Source organism: Neltuma alba, unplaced genomic scaffold (assembly GCF_004799145.2).
Source record: "Neltuma alba isolate B1F8T4 unplaced genomic scaffold, ASM479914v2 tig00012377_pilon, whole genome shotgun sequence".
NCBI lineage: Eukaryota > Viridiplantae > Streptophyta > Magnoliopsida > Fabales > Fabaceae > Neltuma > Neltuma alba.
The window spans coordinates 321,771-344,191 of NW_021636875.1; the positions used below are offsets into that span (position 1 = coordinate 321,771).

General features: G+C 34.1%; 2 protein-coding genes and 1 pseudogene across 2 annotated transcripts; all 3 read right to left on the reverse strand.

Moving 5' to 3' along the window:
* Positions 1 to 1,591: 1,591 nt before the first annotated feature.
* Positions 1,592 to 3,508, reverse strand: LOC114726405 (isoleucine N-monooxygenase 2-like). Its single transcript, XM_028912994.1, has 3 exons — positions 2,880 to 3,508; positions 2,370 to 2,706; positions 1,592 to 2,248 (listed from the first exon to the last, which is right to left on the reverse strand). The coding sequence occupies exons 1-3, from the start codon at positions 3,506 to 3,508 to the stop codon at positions 1,619 to 1,621; spliced, it is 1,596 nt and encodes a 531-aa protein (XP_028768827.1). The 3' UTR covers positions 1,592 to 1,618.
* Positions 3,509 to 8,675: 5,167 nt separating this feature from the next.
* Positions 8,676 to 11,767, reverse strand: LOC114726406 (protein ROOT INITIATION DEFECTIVE 3-like; annotated as a pseudogene).
* A 3,756-nt stretch (positions 11,768 to 15,523) lies between these two features.
* On the reverse strand, positions 15,524 to 22,289 carry LOC114726407 (isoleucine N-monooxygenase 1-like; the record flags this gene model as incomplete). The annotated part of the gene is made up of 4 exons (XM_028912995.1): positions 15,524 to 16,156; positions 17,121 to 17,457; positions 17,812 to 18,331; positions 22,274 to 22,289. Coding segments are annotated over 4 exons (1,506 nt in total), but the record flags the coding sequence as incomplete, so codon positions are not given.
* Between the last annotated feature and the right edge of the window lie 132 nt (positions 22,290 to 22,421).

Consider the following 22,421-nt stretch of genomic DNA (forward strand, 5'->3'; position numbering starts at 1 on the left):
TGCTGAATCATTTTCAAGTAGATGGAACGTAACATTCAGCTGATGAGAGAACGTGAAGTAAGACGGACACATAAAAAATAGAACCAGTTTCAGTACTCATTATCTTGATGAGTGTCCTAAACTCATCAAATTTAGACTGTCTATATCTTTTTTGAAGGGTCCGGATTTAAAATCTTTAATTAATTATTTTTAAATAGAAAAAACTATTTTTTTAAAAAAATAATTAAGAGATTATCTCTATTTTAAATTATATAAATATTAAAATAATTATTTTGAGAAAATAAAAGTAAAAAAGAAATTAAATTCGGACCATTCAAATAAGATACGAACGATCAAGATCTAATAAGCTCAAGGTGCTAATTAGAATGATGAGTTCTAAAACTGATTCCCATGAAAAACTCATGCTGCTGTTTACTTGATGTGTGTGGTCTGCTTATAAGCAATATCTGCCTTTCAGTCAGGTTAACAGATCAGTGGTCACCCTTACTTAGAAAGAGACCGTACCTGTAGAGTTCTTGTCTTCTTCTATTTGTATGATTTCATCTGTTTCTTTCTTTCTTTATTTTGTTTTTGTTATTTTGGGTTTTTAATTTTAAAACCATAACTACTTTTAACTTCCTTCAAATCTCTGCATTTTCTTGCTTATGCAGTCTTTTGACCTATAGTGATATTTTAGGCATGAAAAATTAGCAAATGAAATTAAGATTATTCCGGTAAGGTAAGCGAGCTACGTACTGCACAGCAAATTTGCAACAGACATATGCACCGAATAATTAAGCAAAGAGGCTCAAAGTCTTCGCAAATTAAAAGCGGCATAAGGAGCACGAGGATGAAAAGCATTTTAAGTTATCCGATGGATGAATATTTTTTTTGGGGGGGGGGGGTTGTAAGTCCCTCCATCATCTACTTAATTAATTAGAGCGTATCCAAACTGCATGCCTCGCAGCCACTATAGGTAAAAGTACCGTGATCATAATAACAAAATAAATTAGTTTTATTGCAAGCTATTCTTAACTTTCCTCCACTTGTATGGTTTGGCTGAAACTGGGCCTTGGTTTGGCTGGATCCAATTTTGTTATTTATTATTTTGACAAGCATCTTAAACTCATCAAATCTGGACCGTTTATATCTTATTTGGATGGTTCAAATTTAATTTCTTTTTTATTTTTATTTGTTCAAAATAATTATTTTAATATGTATAAAATCTAAAATAAAAATAATCTCTTGACTATCATTTTTACAACAAATAATTTTTTATTAAAAATAATTAATTAAAAACTTTAAATCTGGACCGTTTAAAAATCAGATATAAATAGTCTAGATTTGATAAGTTTAGAGTGCTCATCAAAATGATGAATACAGAAAGTGGGTTCTAATTTGGCTTGGGCCCTCGATATTCACCAAAAAAAAAAGAGCGATGTGATATCGTAGCACTCTGGAGATTGTAAGTCTACAAATCAAATATATGAAGGTTGCGCATAGAGTACAAAGGATTGGAATCAAATACATAAATATTCTTATCATTATGTCACCAGGAACACATAAGAAGATACCTAAAATATTATTCTTCTGATTATTTGATTGGCTTATGTATTAATATTATATTAGCTTGGCTAAATTAACCCAAGACGTAAACCTCATTAGGCAACCTTGGTTTTGCAACGACCACCAGTGGCTGAGCGATGAAGGGGTCTGTCTCGGACTGAACCAGTTCAACTGGTTGGTGAGGTGGAGCACTCCAAGTGAATCCATGGATCAACCTAGCAAGCAACATCACAGAGAGAGTGGTCCCAAGCACCATTCCTGGACACCCACGTTTGCCCGTAGTGAAGGTTATGAACCGCAAATCCGTTTCTGACAAGAACACTTCTGAACCATCGTTCGTGAGGTGTCGTTCTGGTTTGAACTTAAGAGGATCCTCCCAAACCTTGGGGTTTCGCCCTAGCTCCTGTCTGCTCAGTATCACGTGGCTGCCTTTTGGGATGAAGTAGTTGGAAACCACCGTGTCACGCATAGGCACATGAGGGACGTTGAATGCAGCAATAGGATGAAGGCGAAAGGCTTCTCTTAGGCAGGCTTTGATGTAGTTGAGTTTTGGTATGTCTGATTCTTGAACAAGCCTGTCCTTACCCACTACTCGGTCCAATTCCTCAGTGGCTTTTCGAAGAAGTTGTGGCTGGTTCATCATCTCTGCGAGTGCCCATTCTACGGCGTTCGATGGATTGTCCACTGTTGCAAACATAAGTTCCTGCAAAATAAATAAAGTTCCGATTCGTTTTTGTTATTGCTTTAATCGAGTTCCATAAATTTCTCCTTCTTCAAAAGCATTAAAAAATTGAAGTACATATGAAGTGGACAAGAGCATTAACTGGAATTTGCGCTTTGATTTCCTGCATGGACAATAGAGGGTTATTGTGAGCGTCCTTGAGAGAAATCATAACGTCAAGCAGGTCCTCAGATTCTGTCTTGGCGCCCTCCTTCCACTGTTTGATTCTTGCTTCGATGATGGGATCATGATACTTGTTCACTATCCTCACGGCATTCTTCAACACTCTCTTGTGCCCATCCAAGTCGAGTCCCCTCAAGCATGGCACAAAGTCAGAAACGCAGAAGGCATATAAGTATTTGAGCATTACGAAGAGTGCACCCACATGCTCTATTTCCTCCAACCCTGGCCCTCCATCCTGGCCACCCTCTCCGAAATACCTGTTACAGAAATATAAAACAAATTATTAAAGGAATGCATGTTGCATTATAGTTTTTAAAAACTACCTCTTTTATTTTTCAACCATGCTACAGGTCTCATGAAGCAATAGTCTACTAGATTGAAGTCATTTAATATTATTGAGTTATTATTATTATTATTTACACTAAGTTACCTTTGATTGAAGATTATTTTCCTGATGACATTCCCGCAGAAATGCTGAGCAGCAATCCTCACATTCACAAGGCCTCCTTCATTGTTATTCTGACTCGCGTAAACGTAGCGCACGAGGTTATCAGCCTCCTCCATTCTCTTGTCATGAAGCCACCTATGCCTGGCTGGAGAAAGCAAGTCCTTCACTATCATCTTCTTCATCTTCTTCCATTGATCTCCATATGGCACGATGGCTGCAGTTAAATAGCCACGTGAGAGGAGATGAGTGGACATGCTGATAGGCCTTGAAGCGAAAATATCGTCTTGTTTCTTCAAGAACTCGCAGGCTATAGTAGGGTCGATCACTGGAATCACATGGACATTTCCCAGCTTGATACATGCAATCTCAGTGTTTAAGTTTCTCATAAGCTGGTGTATCCATTTGGACGCAGACTTGCTTGAAAGCAGTTCTGGTAAATTACCAATAATGGGCCATGGTTGGGGACCTGGAGGGAGTCTGTGTTTGCGGAGCAATGCAGGGGTAGAGCGAGGGTATTTGAGGGTTTTGATGAGTCTGAAGAGAGCAATTATGAAGATCATGGCATAAGACCAAGATGGTGAAATGAAGGAGAAGAAATCTGTGGAGTCCATGGGGCTTCAGTACACTTTGCAGAACTTGGTAATGGTCTTGTTGATATGCTCTGGTCCCTTTGGCTCCTATTTATAATGGTTCATAGCCACGAACCTAATTTTTTATCTTCTATATTTGAAAAGTGAATACACACACACAAAATCTTTGCGTAACTCTCTCGCCCTCTTTAATATGAGTATATATATGTGTGTGTTCATGTATGTATATAAATGAACGTAATTAATTAAGCAGTGGCGGAGGCGCGTTTGAATATAGCTTTTCTCTGCTTTTAATTTTTTTTTTTTAATGAGCATTCACTATTGAGGCGGCTGATCCCATGCATGGTTATTCAATTCCCTGAGTGACAAAACTGCATGTGACGGAAGCTTCCTCAGGTCATTTTATTTGTAATCTCTTTTTATTATTGTGTAGGCTCTGTAAATAATAGGAGATGATAAATTTACTGTCTCTATTTATATTTGTGTATATGTACGTATCGCTCTGTAGAATTCATACATATCTAATGCAAAAAATAGAAATAGCAGATTAAGTGCTAAATCATTCACAACAATTAGTACTAATTATTCAATTGGTCGGATTATTTTGAAATGTTTATTTTAATAATCTCTTGTTCAGATTATCTATTAAGTTTGATTCCAGCTCTCCCACTACGAACTCATCTAAGTGGGAATTGGTTTTGGCGCTCATTGCAATGATGAATATCCATGATACTCATAATTGCAGTAAAATCTACACCATTCAAATATAATTTTAATTGTCTACATTTAAAATTTTCAACTAATAATTTTTTAATAATTTTTTAAAAAAACTTACAGTTAAGAAATTATTGGTTAAAGTATATATTTAGTCATCTAATTTTATGTAAGGTTTTATTGGTCTCTTAACTTTAAAAAGTATACTTTTAGTCTTTTAATCCCAAAATTATTGGTCTTAAATGATTATTTTTTTGTAACAATCATTATTGTTTTGAATATTAAACTTAATATGTTAGTATTTAGTAATATTTTATTAACATTTAAGAGCTCAATATCATTATTTTTTGTTAACAGTATTAGGGTTAGAGAACTAAAAGTTTACTTTTTAAAATCAAGGAATCAAAATGAAATATTGCATAAAGTTAAAGGACTAAAAGTATACTTTAGCTGAAATTATATTTATTTGGACTATGTACTTATTAAAGAAAAATATTTTTTAAAAAACAACAATTTAAAAATTTAAATTTTGACTGTCTATAATAAATTTAAATAATTGGGATTTGATAAATATTATGATACTCATTATTGTAATAAGTACCGAAACTAGTTCCATTTAAGTGCTTATTATGTGCTTGATGAGGTCCTGTGTTTATCTTCTTTACCGAACCCTTTCCATGGTAAGACTTTTATTTGATGTTGATTTGGATAAATAAAATTGATGATGTCATGTTTTTACATTGATGACGTAATATTCTGATTTCATCTTATCTTTTGCTATAGGTCCACACATACTTAATTGAATTTGTTATATCAATTTTATTATATGCACAAATATATTTTGTTTACTAATTTTCTTTCAAAAAATTTATTTTATATATATATTAGATTTTCTTTTTCAATTGTATCAAATTATAAGCTCTTTTATTTTTATTAATGCACAAGAGGATGAGATAATATTACCTCCAATCCTTAATATAAGAGGTCAAATGACTAATTTAAATATATTAAAAAAAATTAGTTAAATTAATTATTTGTAATAAATTTTTGTTAATTATGTGTATTAGTTAAAATTACCATTTGATGAAATATTTAATGACGAGATTAGGGGAAAAAAATAAATATAACAGATAAAATGAATTGAGATTTTATATTTATAATTAAACTGAATATCAAATTAGTTTTTATATTAAAAATAAGAGGTAGTAGTTTATAGAACATCAATCAAGTTGGATCCCAAAAAAAAACAAAACAAAAAACCCAAACATATAGGAGTTGATACTATTTTTCCCGTTTTACATATTTCTCGGGAGGATATGCGGCTCATATATAGAGAAACGTGTACAGTTTGACTAGTCATATGCGCGGAGTAGATCGATATACCTAACGACCAAATTACTAAAATTAGTAAATGCTTAGCTGGTCCAAAAAAAAAGAAAGTAAATGCTTACATAGAGAAGTATGCATGCGTGTGCACACACACGAGAACGAACTCTCTTGTGAGAGTCATCATCAGTTTTTTTTTATAAAAAAAAAACCTCTGGATGCAAGGATCGATGATCTTGACCACCGTCTACGTCTCAAACGAACTTTAACCCCTAATATGAAAAATGTTAATGTTTGCAATTATCTTAATTTGAAGGATTAAAAAAATTGCTTAACTAATATATTGACTATAATGAATTCTTATAGAGAGATGGTTCAATACACCCGATAGTATAAAAAAGTCAATAAATATTTATTACAATTAACCAACATAACTAATTTTTTAATTAAGAACTCGAGGTAGTATTTAATTAAAAGAAAAAATATGTAGGTATCAAAATAAAAATTAAGGAAAAGCATATGAGGCTCAAAATTGTTTTCATATTAAATTTTAATATTTCAATATTTTTTAATAAAATATTAAATTTTAAACCGGTGGTAGTTAATATAGACGACACAAATTAAGTGAAGGGGACAGGAAAAGAGATGTGAGGTGGAAACGAGATTGTACTGGGGTCCTCTCAACTTATCTCCACAAATGCATCAATCACTCTACAAGGTTCATGTATCAAAAAGCCGTGCATGACATTTTCTCACATGTTTCACTTTTGTACAACCTTTTAAAATATGTTCCTTGTGTTGTCATCAGGATACAATATCATACCCCTTTCTTTAGGTTAGGGGTAAATTTGTCTTAAAAATTTTTAATTAGGAATACTAGGCACATGATTTTTTTTTTGTTTGTGCAAATTTGTCACAAAAATTTGAAATCCTGACAGTATTGTTTCCTACAACTAAAAAATTAATATTAATTGTAAAATAGTGATGTTGCTTGTTAACATTTTTAATAGCAATGAGTAATATTGTTATGATTTTAAAGTTTTTAAACAAATTTACATCCAAAAAAATTCTGAGTACCCAGTGTTTATAAGTGAGAACTTTTAAACAAATTTATACCTTAACTCTTAGGTTTAATTATTATGATTACAACACATCTTAAAACTTGCTTATAAAAATATTTATAAATTATTAATCAATATGGTCTTAACATTATTTCAACACATGCGTTGTCAATTATATATAAAACAATACTTATGTCAAGATTTTTATGTTTATTATATCAACTCCTTTAATCACATATGGTTACGTGTCTTTTTTTTCTTCATGTTTTCTAATCACAAATGAGATAAATCATATCATGAAGGAGAATCTAATTTTATAAAAGAAATAAAAATCATTCTGGATTAAATTATAAGATATTCATAAAAAAAATCAATATAAATATAATTCTGAACAATTTTAACTAATGCAAGATTTGAGAGGCCCTCCATAATGTGCCCACCTTCATTTGCAAAAGATAATTTAAGTACTCTATGTTTTTACATTAACGTGTTAAAGGTGCGGGGATTGATCTTATATATCTCTAAATTATTTGATTATAAATTCTTAATAAATTCACGTTTTACAAATGGGGATTGCAACAAGATGAGTAAAAATAAAGAGCATTGTTAAATCGTTTGATTGCAACATGTTTCATCATGGTTTATATAAATTAAAAGAAAAAAAAAAAAGAAGAGAACAGTACCCTTATGTGGATTGCGACTTTTAGCCGCAAATCCCAAAAGTTTAGTTGTAAACTTGAAAGCTCATAATGTAAAAGCTAACAAATTAGTGATGACTCACAAAAGCTTTTCGCATTTGAACTTGCCATTTGTAGTAGAAATTTTAATATTTACAATTAACTTTTGGAGTTATACATACGAAAACATCCGTAATTTACAACTGTTTATGACCAATCTTTTAAGATTTCCATATACAGATCTAAGTTTATGGATGCTGACTGCTCCTCTTCTCTCCTCCACACGTCGGAGCAGGCATCTCCTCCACAAATCTCTTGTCTAACAATTTTTTTTTTTTCACGTTTTCAATAACACTCTTCTTTTCAATGCATTATTTGGAATTTTCTGGTTATTTGTTATAATTATATACTACTGGTAACTCTGGTCCTAAATACAAGGGAGTCAAATGTCCTTTGAAAATCTCATCTTCCCTGATATTATTTTATCTTCCTTTTTTCGGTATGACTCAGAATATCCTTAAGTTATTGTAAGTTTGAGATTAATTTCTATCAGGCTGAGAGTATTAAAATTAAAAGCTTAAAGCCCTCGCAACAACTCAGACTTGTGTTCTCCTTCTTGCAGAAGACTATTTACTATCTTAACCACTAGCTTATTGGTTATTTTCTTCTATTTTTATTTGTTTAATTAATTGTTTTTTACTCAAATACAGGAAAAAAAATCTTATATACCGAGAGCTCCTAGTGGATATTTCTTCGGATATGAGAATTTTTCAAGTTGGATTAGCTCAGGAAATAAAACCCTTTTTTCGCATTCAGATTTAGTGCAACATTATAAGATGGAAATATGTATCTCGTTGAGTTTTAATTGTTTCTTAAGAAATTAACTCCATCATTGAGGTAGTGAGACGGACAATAGCGATTCAATCATTTCGAATAAATTAATTTTGCAGGATCGAACAAACTAATTCAATGAATTAATCGTCAATTTCGCAACCAAAATTAAATTTCAGTTTTGCAACTACGGCGACCAACACAAATAATTACCATTTAGATCAGTACCGTTGCGGAAATAGACAGAAAAATATGCTCTAGAGAGAACTTCCTTAATGTAGTTCAAAAATTTATCATCCATTTCCTTTGTTTTCCCTTCCAAATGGCCACAACCTCAGTCAAGTATTGATGTATTTCCCATAAGCCACGAACAGTTCACCGTTTACATGTAGCATTTAATTGCCCATCCAAAAAATATGTATAAAAGAGCTCTGTGTTGAGTAGCAGCATATCAGCACTTAGAAGTACCGAGAGGAAGCAAAATTGCCAATAATAACTCACCAGATAAATCACCTAAGCCTTAGAATTTCTACATTCGAAGGGTAAATTTGAGCAGAGCAAGCAAGAAAATAAAGCGACCTAGTTGCCAGTTTGATCTGAAGTTTTTGTTTGACCACTTTTCAAGAAGTCATCCTCATTGAATTCTTGCAAATCTTCACACATTTTCTTAAATCGGTCAACCATCTGAGGAGATCTCTTGCAATCTGCTTTTAGCCTCTCCATCTCCATTTCAGAGGCAGAGGAGCCCCGATTCTGGTTTAAAAGATTAAAAACAGAGGCTTTATCGAAGTTAGAAGATTAAATAACGGCATTTTGCCCACACAAAAAAAAAAAAATCATTGCAAAATGAGGCTAATGGTGAGAATATATCTATCGGTTAATCGTCAATGCGCAACAAGCCTGAAATTCCTTGATTTGATTAAGTATCGCCCGACAAGACATGTATGAAACATCCAAACCGATCCTGTCATCTTGAAGGCTAACAACGGTCTCAACATCTGAATCTTCATTTGTTGTTGAATTTGAGTATTTTTCCAATGGAGGGGGTAATGAAGATCCCTGCTTTCTTGAGCACGATTGTGAAGTTGAAGACATACGCTTGCTTGAGTCAAGCTGCTTTCTAACAACGAGAATATTATTTACAAGCCCTGCAATATTTACATTCACTCTTGCATCAGATGCATTAAGACTTATATTGATCATTAATTCTGACAGTTCACAGATAAAATCCATGATCAGCAATTCAAGATAACTAAAATCTTGTGTCAATAATGGCTTTCATTTCCTAAATTTCTAATATAAATAAGCAGGCACTCATGCTGAACTAACAGGTTATACAGTGTCCACTGGTGAAAAAGTAAAACTGCAATGCCCTGTCAGAAGCCAATATGCAATGTTTTCAATGGAAAAGAGTACGTCACTGACACTGGCCGACTAAATTGTCAAATATTGGCTTAAAGAAGATGCTCCTGGCAATTTGAGGACCAACCTAAGGAAAAATCTAAATTCCAGCCCAATCACGAAGCACCAAACAAGTTAGCAAATGCCTCATCGTGATTTACATGAGGAAAAATATCATGGCAAAGAGAAAACAAACTACCAAAACTTTGGCGAACATGAAGAGTTGAGAGCATGAAGGAGAAAATACGAGCAAACCACTAATAGGGAGGTCGATGTTTCAAGATATGTATACTTAGAAGAGAAGAACTAACCTGTGATTAGAGAATGAACCGATGATATGCATCTTATGATTATGACTATAGATCTTTACAGTGTTAAGTGCGGCAATAAATATTTTTTCTGTCTCTACTGCCAGCATACAAGACATGTTCAGCAGGATCCAATGCAATCGCATCAATTAGTGGCGGGAATACTATATTTCTTAGTAATGTTCCTCTAGATAAGCTCCAAACCTTGGGGAAAAAAGAATATTATGACTCGGATCAAAATCAACAGCAGTGCTATACCAGAAAACAATATTTACGAGAAAAATAGAGATGCCAAGAAGTCACAGCCAATTCATATGAGAACACACCAAATAACAAAGAAACCAAATGTGTGGGCGAGCGCTTTCTAAGAAATAATCGTAGTATTTACAATAAAATGGTCCCTGTATCAACTTTGTTAAATATAGAGAACAATGGACACCAAATCTAACAGAGCAAATTAGAGTTCATTCAAAGTGTAGTCTACACCAGGTAACCCTTGGAACAATATTAAGCACTGACCCCTCACTTCTGACGAAAAAACAAAAACAGAAAAATCTAGAACAGGCCCATATTTTATTGGTAAAAGATAACTCTTAAATTTAGTTGTGCAGTTCAGCTTCTTCACATTACTACTTTCAAGAAAATATCATATTCATGGCAGACATTTCCTTAGAATAGATGCCTTTCACTTTATATGAGTAATAACACTGACCCTCATAGCCTTTGATTTGACAATCAGTACAGGATTGTTTTGCAAGCATTCAGAACAAATCCCCCCTATATTATGAAGCATTTCTTGCTTTGTCACGTGAACATTATGAATTATAATTCCTAAGCATGCAAAACCTCAAGAAATACATAATAAAGTTTCAAAAGAGGAGGATCTCGGTCATTCGAGCTGCAAAGAATAAATAAGTTTCCTAGTCTAATATATCCTATTACTTAACTAAAACGATACTATACAAAAGACACCAAAAAAGAAAAAAGCAAACCAAACCTTACAGGTCCTATCCTCTGCAGCAGAAATTATAATTGCATTACATCCTCCATAGCCAATTACAATGTCAGTTACTGATAAGGTGTGCTCTGAGAAACTATGCTCATAAAGATGACCTGCTTCCTGCCTTTTCAAATCATCAAATATCCTGAAACACGTGGTATATATGACAAATTACTCCTAGAAAATGCAAAAATGGAGAAGAGGAAGAGGAAAGATGAGAATTATGGACGTGAACATGGACCAAACTCGTATGCATCCATCTTCTGAACCAGATATCAGTAGTGAGTCATCCTCAGAAAATACTAGGCAAGTTACGGCCCTATAATGAGCATGCCACTTCTTAAGCAATCTGCCAGTTTCAAGCTGAAAAACAAAACATGATGTCAATAAAGTAAAAAGGCAACAGCAACTAAGTTTTCATTTTCAATTCATATCTTCCCAACCTAATGCCAGGAGACGTTTACCATATAATGTCCCATCAAAGAGTTACTATACCTCCCAAAAGTATATGCCACCCGATAAACCTCCACCGGCTATATAAGTGCCTGGGTGATTAGCAGCAAGAGGCCCGATTGGCTCAGCTGGAAAGCTCCTGGCTTCTACTTGAGGCTGCGCCATAAGCAATGACATTTCAATCATTATTATTCATCCAAATAAATACATCGGTAAAAATCAGATTATCATTATAAAAAAGAAAAGAAAAGAAGGCAAAGTTGCAAACAACTTGAAATGCATGAAATGCAATGAAGAAGAAAGACCTTGGACCAGGACCAATAGAGAAGCAGACCAGCATTGGCTGAGGAATCTCGGATCTGGGAAGATACATGGAAGCGACTGCCCACACTATCGAGGCCATGAGGGGTGGAAGCACAAGTTTTATTGCGCAGTTGCTCCGCGACCGACTGAAGGTCCCAGCAACCAATATCAGCATCAACAGAGGATCCTGCCAAAACAACCTCCATCGTAGAAGTGTTGAAATTGATGTCGAGCAGATTTTCCTTGAGAAAGGAAAGTCCAAATATTAATATCTTTTGTTTGAACACTGTCAATTTCAAAAAAAATAAGTGGACGCTTATTGCCAGACTAGACTATCTATTTATTGATTAATTTTATCCTGTGCCATACATAGCGATGAATTTTTAGTATAGTTACTCTAGGAAGTTGTCGCAGCCAAAAGGAAAAAAGAGCTAGCTTGTCAATGTATGCTTTAACGGGAAGCAAGCAAGCATTTAAACTTGAAATGATCATGCATGCTCCAATTCAAGAGGCCATAAATAAATGACAAGGGGAAATGCATAAGAATCGCATGGTGTTCCAGGATGAAGAAATACAGAGCATAAAAATCATGTTGCAGTTTCAGGGGGAAACTATACTTGATGGATAGCCAGTAATAAGACAAAGTGAAAGTGAGCGAACGGGACAACTAACTGACGAAGAAAAACACAGCTGGACCCACCACCAAACATCCTAGACATCGTCCTGGCTGCACCTGCATTGTCTGCATTCAGCCACCAAGTGGGGAGGGAAGACATCCTGCCGACTGTACTTGCAATGTGTGCATGACTGTGAAAAGGAGGTTCAAAACCCTTATGCTGCGTAAGAAGAAACGCCAATCGGAACGCGAAGCAGATGTTAGCCACCAGATGGATCATAGCGAAGTGTCAGATATGAATGGAGCATCTAGGGGAGACACGAGTCATGCGGAGAAAGAAGGGAGCATGAATAGAAGACAGCTTGAGGTGGGTGAATGCAGTGCTGTGCAGATAGATCTGAATAGCCATCCTGATCGCGATGACATGCAAGTTGATGCACTAAGCATGAATGGTCATGTTGGAGCTGCAAAGTGTCATCCACTACAGGTATATATGGATCAAAATCGCCCTAATGGAGGTCAGGGGTGCTTCTCTAATGGGGGAAGCTCTGGAGCAGTTATCTTGGAGAAGGAAGGGACAGATGACAAGGTATATTATGATGCCAATTCAAGTCAGAACAATCCTCCTTGATTATCTTCTCATCCTATATTTTTTTCATATATAAAATTATATATAGTTTGCTTTTGATAATATTGTCCATATGGAGATGGGTTTACACATTACATTCTTTTGTTTATATTCGTTTCTCGTTTCTCATACGAACGATAGGAAATATTTTACTTTGTCTAAGTCTAACTCTGAGACGCTTGTTATTGTTATTATTTAGTGAAAAGCGTACAAACTGGATAACCTTTATAACCCTTCACGTTATAAGGTCAAACGATAATAAAACGCAAGAAAAGGACGTACGATAATCCAGGGAGAGGTGAGCTTCAGACCAGTATTCGTGCATGAGTCAATTATATTCCATGTCAGCTTAAATAGTCTCTTGTAATGTACAGAACTTGGGTATATACTCCTCCGTTGTTAATATAAGACCTATTTAACTAATTTGATTAGATTAAGGAAATTAGATAAGTTAGTTAATTATAAGAAATTACCTTTTTCTAGAGGGAAGATATTATTACAGGTTAATATAATTTTTTAATTTAGGCCTATTTTGGTTTTGGTCCCCGGAATTTCAAACATATGGTTTTGGTCCTTGAAATTTATTCCATTACAAAATGTTAGTCCCTTGCCGTTAAGTTTTGTTGAGCCAGCACAAACAACATTAGTTTGGATGATGTGGCTTCTAACTTAACAACATGAACTAATGAGATGGCATGATTAGCTGGGCATGTAATTAGGAGAAGTTTTTTTTAAAAAAAAAAAAAAAAAGAGTCAGGTCTTTTTAAAATGCAGCACATGAGAATGCAGAAGAAAACAAATCAAAAGGTAAAATCGCTAGGTCAAGAGGACGTCGTGGCCGTCTCTAAAAAAGCAGCATTTCTTGTAGCCATGGATCGAAGAACTTGAACCCAGCATTTTCGTTTGCCACGTCGAATAGTCATTAATTAGGGAGGGTTGGAAATATACTACTTCCAGTTCTAATTATAAAATTTAGTTGACCAATTTGAAAAGATGAAAAAAATAAGTTAAATTAGTTATTTATAATAAATGTGTGTTATCTTTCCTAAAATATCCTTGCTAATCAAATGTATTGGCTAGAATTACTATTATTAGAAGGACTACTTTAAAAAAAATGTATAAATATGAGAGATAAATTGGATTGGGGGTTTTATATTTTGAACCAAAATAAAAGTCAAACAAAATCTTATATTAAGAATTGAAGGTAGTATTCTTTATTGGTTATGCGGTTCACAAACATTTGCATGCAGCTACCTGGGATACTTGTTCCTAGGACAGAATTAAAGGAGTTGCTATGAGCATCATTTTAAGGACCGGAGGTCATAGTATAGGCGTGGTCAGAAACCTGAAAAGCATCATTTTTCGTGTTTACACACACATACACACTCTGTGGTGTGGTCTCATCATCGTCTCTTTGCAGGTTGTCACCACCACTGGTAATCTTCCTTTCTCATACATTTCTCTGTGTGGTAAAAAACCCATTTGCATAAAAAGCAAAATACCTAGGATTTCTTCTTCCCCATTTACATCTCACTCCTCAATCTCTCTCAGTAATGGCGACATGGAGTGAGTTAGCTAGCTTCTTTGTTTCTAGAGAACATTCCCTAATTTCAAACTTTTAAATATTGCTATATTTACTATCTGATTCCTCTCTCTTTCTCTCCCTCTCCTTGTAACCCAGTCAAAATTTCAATCCCACAAACAAAGCACAATGCAAACAAAGCAAAAAGACCACAATTGTTGGAAAATGCTGCTTTTTCAGCAACAGCCACGTCAATGTTTGCCATGAGATTGGGATCCTCTTCACCTAGTGGCTTTCCCTTATCATTTGTTCTCTTCCGCGTCATTTTTTGCTTCTTTCTTTAATTTCCAATGTCCTCTGTTGCATTTTAAACAGACCTGGCTCTTTTTTTCCTCCGCGTGTTCAGCTCATCATGCCCCTTAATCAACTCATGTTGCTAAGTCAGAAGCCACATCATCCAAATTAATACTATTTGTGCCAGCTCAGCAAAACTTAACGGCTAGGGACTAACGTTTTGTAACAGAATAAATTTCAAGGACTAAAACCACATGTTTGAAATTTTAGGAATCAAAACTAAAATGGGCCTAAATTTAAGGGATCAAAAAGTATATTAACCCTGTTATTATAGTTAAAGTTCATTGTCACCTTTCAGTATGCTTGCTTGCCTTGTGTTTTGCAACTGCGAACTGTTTGTGCTCATTAATTAGTCTGTCCTTCACTTTATTATATTCAAGAGTGTTCCAATTTCATAACTAGCACAAAATTAATTCACTTAAAATTATATAAAAGGGGAAACAAAACAGGAAGAGTAGAGAAGTAAATAATTACGTGACAATTAGGGCTTTGATTTTCTACATGGGTTAATGCTACAGTCAGTTGTTGATGGCATTTTTTAGTGAGAATTGAGATGTTAGGGGGAAGAAAAAATCCAAAACGGATGACTGTTAAGAGTTGATGGTAAAATTTAGGTAAAGCGAGCTGAATTGAAATTGCAGACATCTTAGAAAAGCACGCTGTTCTCGCAGTAAGGCCTCGGGTTTTTATTTATTTATCTATTTGGTTGTTTGTTTTTTTACACAGTCTTGGATTCTTCTTCTTCTTTTTCCCCCCATACCCGGCTTCAGATACTGATTATCGATTAACTGATACCTAGCCTCATATATCTGCGCAAATGACAAGAACAATTAAAATATTAATTAATCCAAGAGGTAAACCTCTTCTGGCAGCCTTGGGCGTGCAATGGCTTCAAGCGGCTTAGCAAGCAAAAGATCAGTCTGAGACTCAACAAGCTCAATGGGTTGATCTGGTGGAGCACTCCAAGTGAAGCCATGGACCAACCTAGCAAACATCATCACAGTGATAGTGGTCCCAAGCACCACTCCTGGACACCCACGCTTTCCTGTAGAGAAGCTTATGAACCTCAAATTTGGCTCACTTAAGAACACATCGGACCCCTCGTCCACGAGGTGACGTTCTGGTTTGAACTTATGAGGGTCATCCTTCCACACCTTAGGGTTTCGCCCTAACTCTTGTTTGCTCAGTAACACGTGGCTGCCCCTTGGGATGAAGTAGCCGGAAACCTCTGTGTCACGCATAGAGACATGTGGGACGTTGAAAGAGGAAACTGGATGAAGGCGAAAGGCTTCTCTTAAGCAAGCTTTGGTATAGTTGAGTTTTGGGATGTCTGATTCCTGAACAAGCCTGTGTTTTCCTATTACTTGGTCAAGTTCTAGAGTGGCTTTTTCAAGAAACTCTGGTTGGTTTATCATTTCTGCGAGTGCCCATTCCACTGCATTTGATGGGTTGTCCACCGTTGCCATCATCATGTCCTGCCAAATGTGTTTTGGTTAAGATCTCAAAGGATGTCTCATTCAGTTCTTGCAGATAATTAATGAAGAGTTTTTCAGTTTACTTGTGTATTCACTTCTACTTTGGTATCCATACAGCGGCAACTTGGACATCTATATATGTCTCTACATATATATATATATATATATATATATATAAGTGGGTTAGGTAAGGAAATAAGATCCAGCTTGATGAGGCGAGTGGTGTGTTATAGGTAAGAAAATAATATCCAAGTAATTTATATCTCCTTGGACATTAATTTATCACCATATGCAGTTAAGCTTATAAATGTTGTGCTGTAAAGTGCAGACTGAAGTACGTTTTTAAATTAAATAAACACACAAAGACTCTTGCTAGTTTAAAGAATAGAACATTTTAATTATTCAAGAAAGTTGAAGATAACCTTAAAATTGGCTTGTTGATAATAAAATAATTAATAATATTTCTAGCCACTCCCATGAGTAATTACTTTATGTTCTGCGACTGTATATGAAATGGTAAGATAATAAGCTGAAACGATCCTTGGATCAATCCAGTCTATGTATGAACATCAGAATCAATTCGAGGTGCTCCAAAAAAGTTACGAGGTAAGGTGGGGTCTGTTTCGTCATCCAGAAAATGGGACTTTTGCGATTGGCTTTAAATCAAAGGGATCACCTAGGAGGAACGAAAAGAAAAATTCATGACTCTTCCCTTTGATGGGAACATACCTAGGGGCCACAGTTCACTGTCACCTACGGTCCTTTAATGGCCTTGTCTGTTTTGCATGTGTCAAATGTAAGCATATTTGCATACAGAGAAGAATAATTGGGCAGACTGTCCCTCAGTTACGTTTATTCGTTAGTTTGCTTATCTAAGTCCATTATGATGGAAAAAATGTCACACAGTCGCCTTAAAAAAAAAAAAAAAAAAGGAGACAAATAGATATAATAGAAAATAAATTACCAAAATTAGGGCTTTGATTTCCCGCGTCGTCAATAGAGGGTTATTTTCAGCATCCTTGAGAGAAATCATAACATCGAGCAAGTCCTCAGTTTCGGTCATGATGCCATCCTTCCACTGTTTGATCCTTGCTTCAATGATGGGGTCATGATACTTGTTCACTGTCCTCAAAGCATTCTTCACTATTCTCTCATGTCCATCTAAGTCAAGTCTTCTCAAGCTTGGCACAAAGTCAGAAACACAGAAGGCGTACGAGTGAATAAGCAATGTGAACAGTGCAGCCACATGCTCTACGTCCTCCAAACCAGGCCCTCCCTCCCCACCACCATTTCCCAAGTACCTACAATTAACAAGCATTTGAGGGTGCCATCTTATTATATCGCATCATATATTGATTACAAACTATTCAAAGTATTAATTACTCCTCCGATTCTTAATATAAGACCGAATTGTTAAGTTAGTTTTGGTTATAAATATAAAACCTATTTCTTATATTTATTAACTTTTTCTAAATTATTCTATGAATACTCCCTCAATTATAATCAAGTAAAAGAGGGAGTGAGGATATTAAGGAAGATGATTATGGTGTTTTAGAAAAAATATGTCATATTTTTTATAATTAACTAACTTACCTAATTTTTTTAATTTAATCAAATTAGTTAAATAGATATTATATTAAAGACCGGAGGAGTACCTTCTATTGAAGATTATTCTTTTGATCACATTCCCGCAGAAATGCTGAGCAGCTATCCTCACATTCACGGAACTACCTCCATGCCCATTCTTACTCTTGGATTGGTTATAAACATAATGCGTGAGGTTATTGGCTTCCTCCATTCTTTTGGCATGAAGCCATTGATGCTTCATGGGAGAAAGCAAGTCCTTGCTTATCATTTTCTTCATCTTCTTCCATTGCTCTCCGTATGGCCCAAGTGCCGTCGTTAAATAACCAGCTGATATGAGATCAGATGCCATGCTCATAGGTCTTGATGCAAAAACATCATCTTCTTTCTCCAAGAACTCACACGCAATAGCAGGGCTAGTCACTGGGATAACGTAAACGTTTCCCAATTTAAAACATGCAATTTCGGCGTCTAAATTTTTCATGAGCTTGTGTATCCATTTGGGCACTCCCGGCTTGTTAGCAAGCATCTCAGGTAAATTACCAACAATCGGCCATGGTTTAGGACCTGGGGGAAGTTTGTATTTTTGGCGTTTACGGGTAAAGTGAGGGTGTTTAATGGTGTAATTAATGAGTGTGAGTAGGACGAGAGCAGCTACCAAGAGCTTGGAATGAGACCACAAGGCGGAGACGAGGCAGAAGAAAGAATACTCCATGGCTTGAAAACCCAATGAATTGGGGTCTAGAGGCCATAAGAGATGAATGGTAATTATTGCTGAGCCTGTGTACTATATCAAGGCTTCGTGACTATTTATAGGGATAGTTAATGATTTCACTGTTGCTGCATGGCGAAAAGTATAGATCAACATATTCCTTCCATTCTTAATTATTTAGAGTAAAATACACCAATCACTCTTCTATTTTATCTTAATTATAGAAACTTCTTTTCTATTTTGAAAACGTATATAAATCTTCCTTACAATTAAACATACGTTACACAAACCTCCCTGTTATATTTAAGATTTTATTTCTATTCACCCAGGTTGTTAGTTAATAGTTAAATTTGACTTAAAATTATTTTGATCAAAATGCCCCTTTTAAGTTAATAATTATTTAGACATATATATTTTTCAAAAAATATTTGAGAAAATTGCAAATAAAGACCCCTCAATATGTAAAATTACAATTTGGAACTTTGAATTTGGAAAATAACAATTAAGGATTGGGTCCCACTTTTGCAAATATGAAATGTGGGTGAAATGTTTGAAATGCCCTCAGCCGAATTGTGATTTGGTCTACTGAAGTTGTCATTCGCTAAAGTGAACTTGACATTTCCCATAGTCAACTTATCATTTGGCATACCCTCAGCCAAGTTGTGATTTGATCCACTGAAATCATCATTCGTTAAAGTGAACTGTTATTTTTCATAGTCAACTTGTCATTTGGTTAAGAGGCATTTTAAACATTTCACTACGATTTTATATTTGCAAAAGTGGGACCGAGTCCTTATTTGTTATTTTTCAAATTGAAAGTCCCAAACTTAATTTTACATATTAGGAGGTCTTTATTTGCAGTTTTTCCCAAAATATTTTTATAAAATAAAAAAATAATTATTTTTAAAATTTCTAATATGTTATAAAATTTATTAATTTTGGTGTAAATCATAATTTTAATATTTTATCACATTCACTAGAAATTATTTGTTTTGATTTCTTTTAAATTATAAAAATATATTTTAAATACCTAGTTTTTGTTTATCGTAAAGTTTAAATAATATAAGTTTGAAAGATTTTATAAATTATTTAAATTTGTAATTCAAAACTTTTAAACACATCTTTATTACAAAAATTTATAAACATATTTAGTCAAATATATATTTATTGAAAAAATTAGTTAAATTTTTAATCAAATCTTTTCTGTGTGCCTTAACTGAATGAAATTGATGTAACTGTAAAAATATAATTTAGTCATTTATTAGAATAAGAGTAAAATAGTAAATAAAATTTATTTTAATTTTCAGTTAAAAATAATATTTTTAGGATATTTTTATAATAATCCTAACGGTGTTAACTAATTGGATTAAACTGTATGTTTTAAAAATAAAAAGGAGATCTATGCAATTGATGCAAACTACAAGGGTAGTTTGAGTGTTTTACTCAATTATTTATAAGTCATTTTCTACTATTTTACGTGAATTAAGAGAGTTAGTTAAAAATAGTTTACAAATCCCATCTTTTCACGATATAACGCTACTTAAATACAATTTTTTAATTCAATCTTGCTTGTTTATCTCAATTCCTTTCTACTTTATCATTAATCAACAGTATACATAACATACAGATAGTATTATTGAAAAAAAAAATTATTGATCGCGATTTATAAATAAAAACATTAAAAAAAGAATTATCGAGGGTAGTATGATAGATGCATGTAATTGTAGATGGCCCAAAAAAAGACAGAAAATTCATAAAATGACATTCGGACGTCCCTTTTCGACGGGGAAAGCAAAAACTTTCCTATCCACCCACGCGTTCAGAATCCATCCACCGATAGATCGATCCCCTGTGTTCTTGTGGTTAGATTTTGATTTTTATTACTCCCTCCGTTCCTTATTATAAGAGACAAATAACCAAATTACGTTAATAAAAAAACAGTTAAAATTAGTTAAGAACAATCAATGTGTAAAAAGTATGATTTTCATCCAAAAATACCCTCATTAATAAGGAGAGAGCATGAGAGAGAACAATTAAATTATTAAATGAAAAAGAATTGGGAGGGAGAGAGAGTGTGAGTTGAAGACAATAAATATGGGTAAAATAAGAAATCAACACAAAAAAAGTAAAGACAACTTTTAAGTGTCTCTTATATATAAGAATATGTTATAAGCATCAAATGTCTCTTATAATAAGAAACGGAGGGAGTATTAAGATACCAACAACAATTATTTACCAGTGGACATTGATCTTTCATATACCTAGGCCAAACAATTAATGGCTTGCAATATCGGATTTGGCACCGCCTGAATTCCGAAAACCATTCAATATATTGTTTTTTTTTCCTTGTGGCAAAGAAAAATCTGTTAATTAATATGATTTTTCACTTACAAAACTTGAATTAATAATTTAATCTAAAAATATAAAGTTTCTCAATGTTAAAAAAAAATTATTTAAAAGATGTTGAGTTTTTGCTATTGGATAACTCCAACAGCCTGAACACACGTTTAAAGTGAGAGCTTAATCCCAATGAATTAATCAGACTCCACAAAAAAGCAATACGCCAATGAACAACTTCCACTTGTTCTTTTTTTTCCTCCCTCCTCTTTCCGAAACAGGTGAACAACCGGAATACCTCTTCTCTTCAACAGGTCAACTACCGCGTTGGAGATCTGCTTTACGTTACGAAAAATTCCCCCCTACTATCATTTTTTTTTGGCTGTGTGACTTCAAGATTATGTGGCTCTATTTAGTGCTATCCACACAAAAATTCATATAAATGTAAATTTCAATATTACGTACACTAAATATAGTGGAGCAAGATGAACGAAACGACTGAAGTTATGTATAGCGAGTGTTGAATAAATGATTGGTATATATTGCAAATCTCGAATTGAAGAACATGTGCTTTCCCTCGAGAATAAAAAGCATTATTATTGAATGACACTAAACTTGTTGGCATTACTTTAGCTTTCAATTTAAGCCACCAAAACCACCTCTTGATTCTCACCGTACCAAACATAAAGCAATGCATTTGGTCCACTAAATATAGTGAATCAAGATTAATGAAACGACTAAGGTTATGTATAGTGAGTTTTGAATAAATGATTGGTATATATTGCAAATCATGAATTGAAGAACATGTGCTTTCCCTCGAGAATAAAAAGCATTATTATTGAATGACACTAAACTTGTTGGCATTACTTTAACTTTCAATTTAAGCCACAAAAACCACCTCTTGAATCTCACCGTACCAAACATAAGGCAATGCATTTGGTCCAGAAATTTAAAAAAAAAAAAAAAAAGCATCGTACTCATGTACAGCTTCGTAATTAAATTACTGATGCACTGATATAGGCAATCTACACATGGTGTCTGTCCTTATTTTATACAGCTCATGAATTATCCTTGTCATTCTCTTTCTGACAACGTTAATTAGGCCCCAGAAAACAGACTCTAACGATCGGAAATGAGTAAAACGCCAACAAACTTCAATCAAAGGAAGAATATAAGCTCTATCTATCCTCTACCTTTCTCTTATTTCAAAAACCACTTGACATTCTTTTAGTCCCCTCCTTTTTGTAATCTTGAGTCCACTGGGTGATTTCTCAGTAAGTACGAATTTTCCGGTTCAGAAACATCATTCATATTCCGCATTTGATTTCCATAGTAATATATTAATTGAAAGAGGTTAAAAAGTCAAAAAACAATATGGGATTTCAGAAGTTGTCATTCGCCTTAATAAACTTGTTATTCGCCTTACTAGACTTGTCATGAATTACTTATCAGAACTTGTCAACTTGTTATTTTCAACAACTTATCAAACTTGTTATTTTTAATTATGAACACAAGTTGAAAATCAAAATGGAAATGAAGAATAAAATCTAGATTTGTTGGGTATTGTCTCAGCACCAAGCAATCATCACACACATTGCAAGTAAACATCACAAGCATCGCAAATAACTGCAA

What these genes read in the sequence shown, in the direction of transcription:
- LOC114726405 (XM_028912994.1), bottom strand. Translation starts at nt 3,508, where the DNA reads ATGGACTCCACAGATTTCTTCTCCTTCATTTCACCATCTTGGTCTTAT. An exon ending in AAAATAATCTTCAATCAAAG is followed by an intron (nt 2,707 to 2,879) that starts GTAACTTAGTGT and finishes TTTCTGTAACAG; the next exon opens with GTATTTCGGAGAGGGTGGCC. An exon ending in AAATCAAAGCGCAAATTCCA is followed by an intron (nt 2,249 to 2,369) that starts GTTAATGCTCTT and finishes TTTATTTTGCAG; the next exon opens with GAACTTATGTTTGCAACAGT.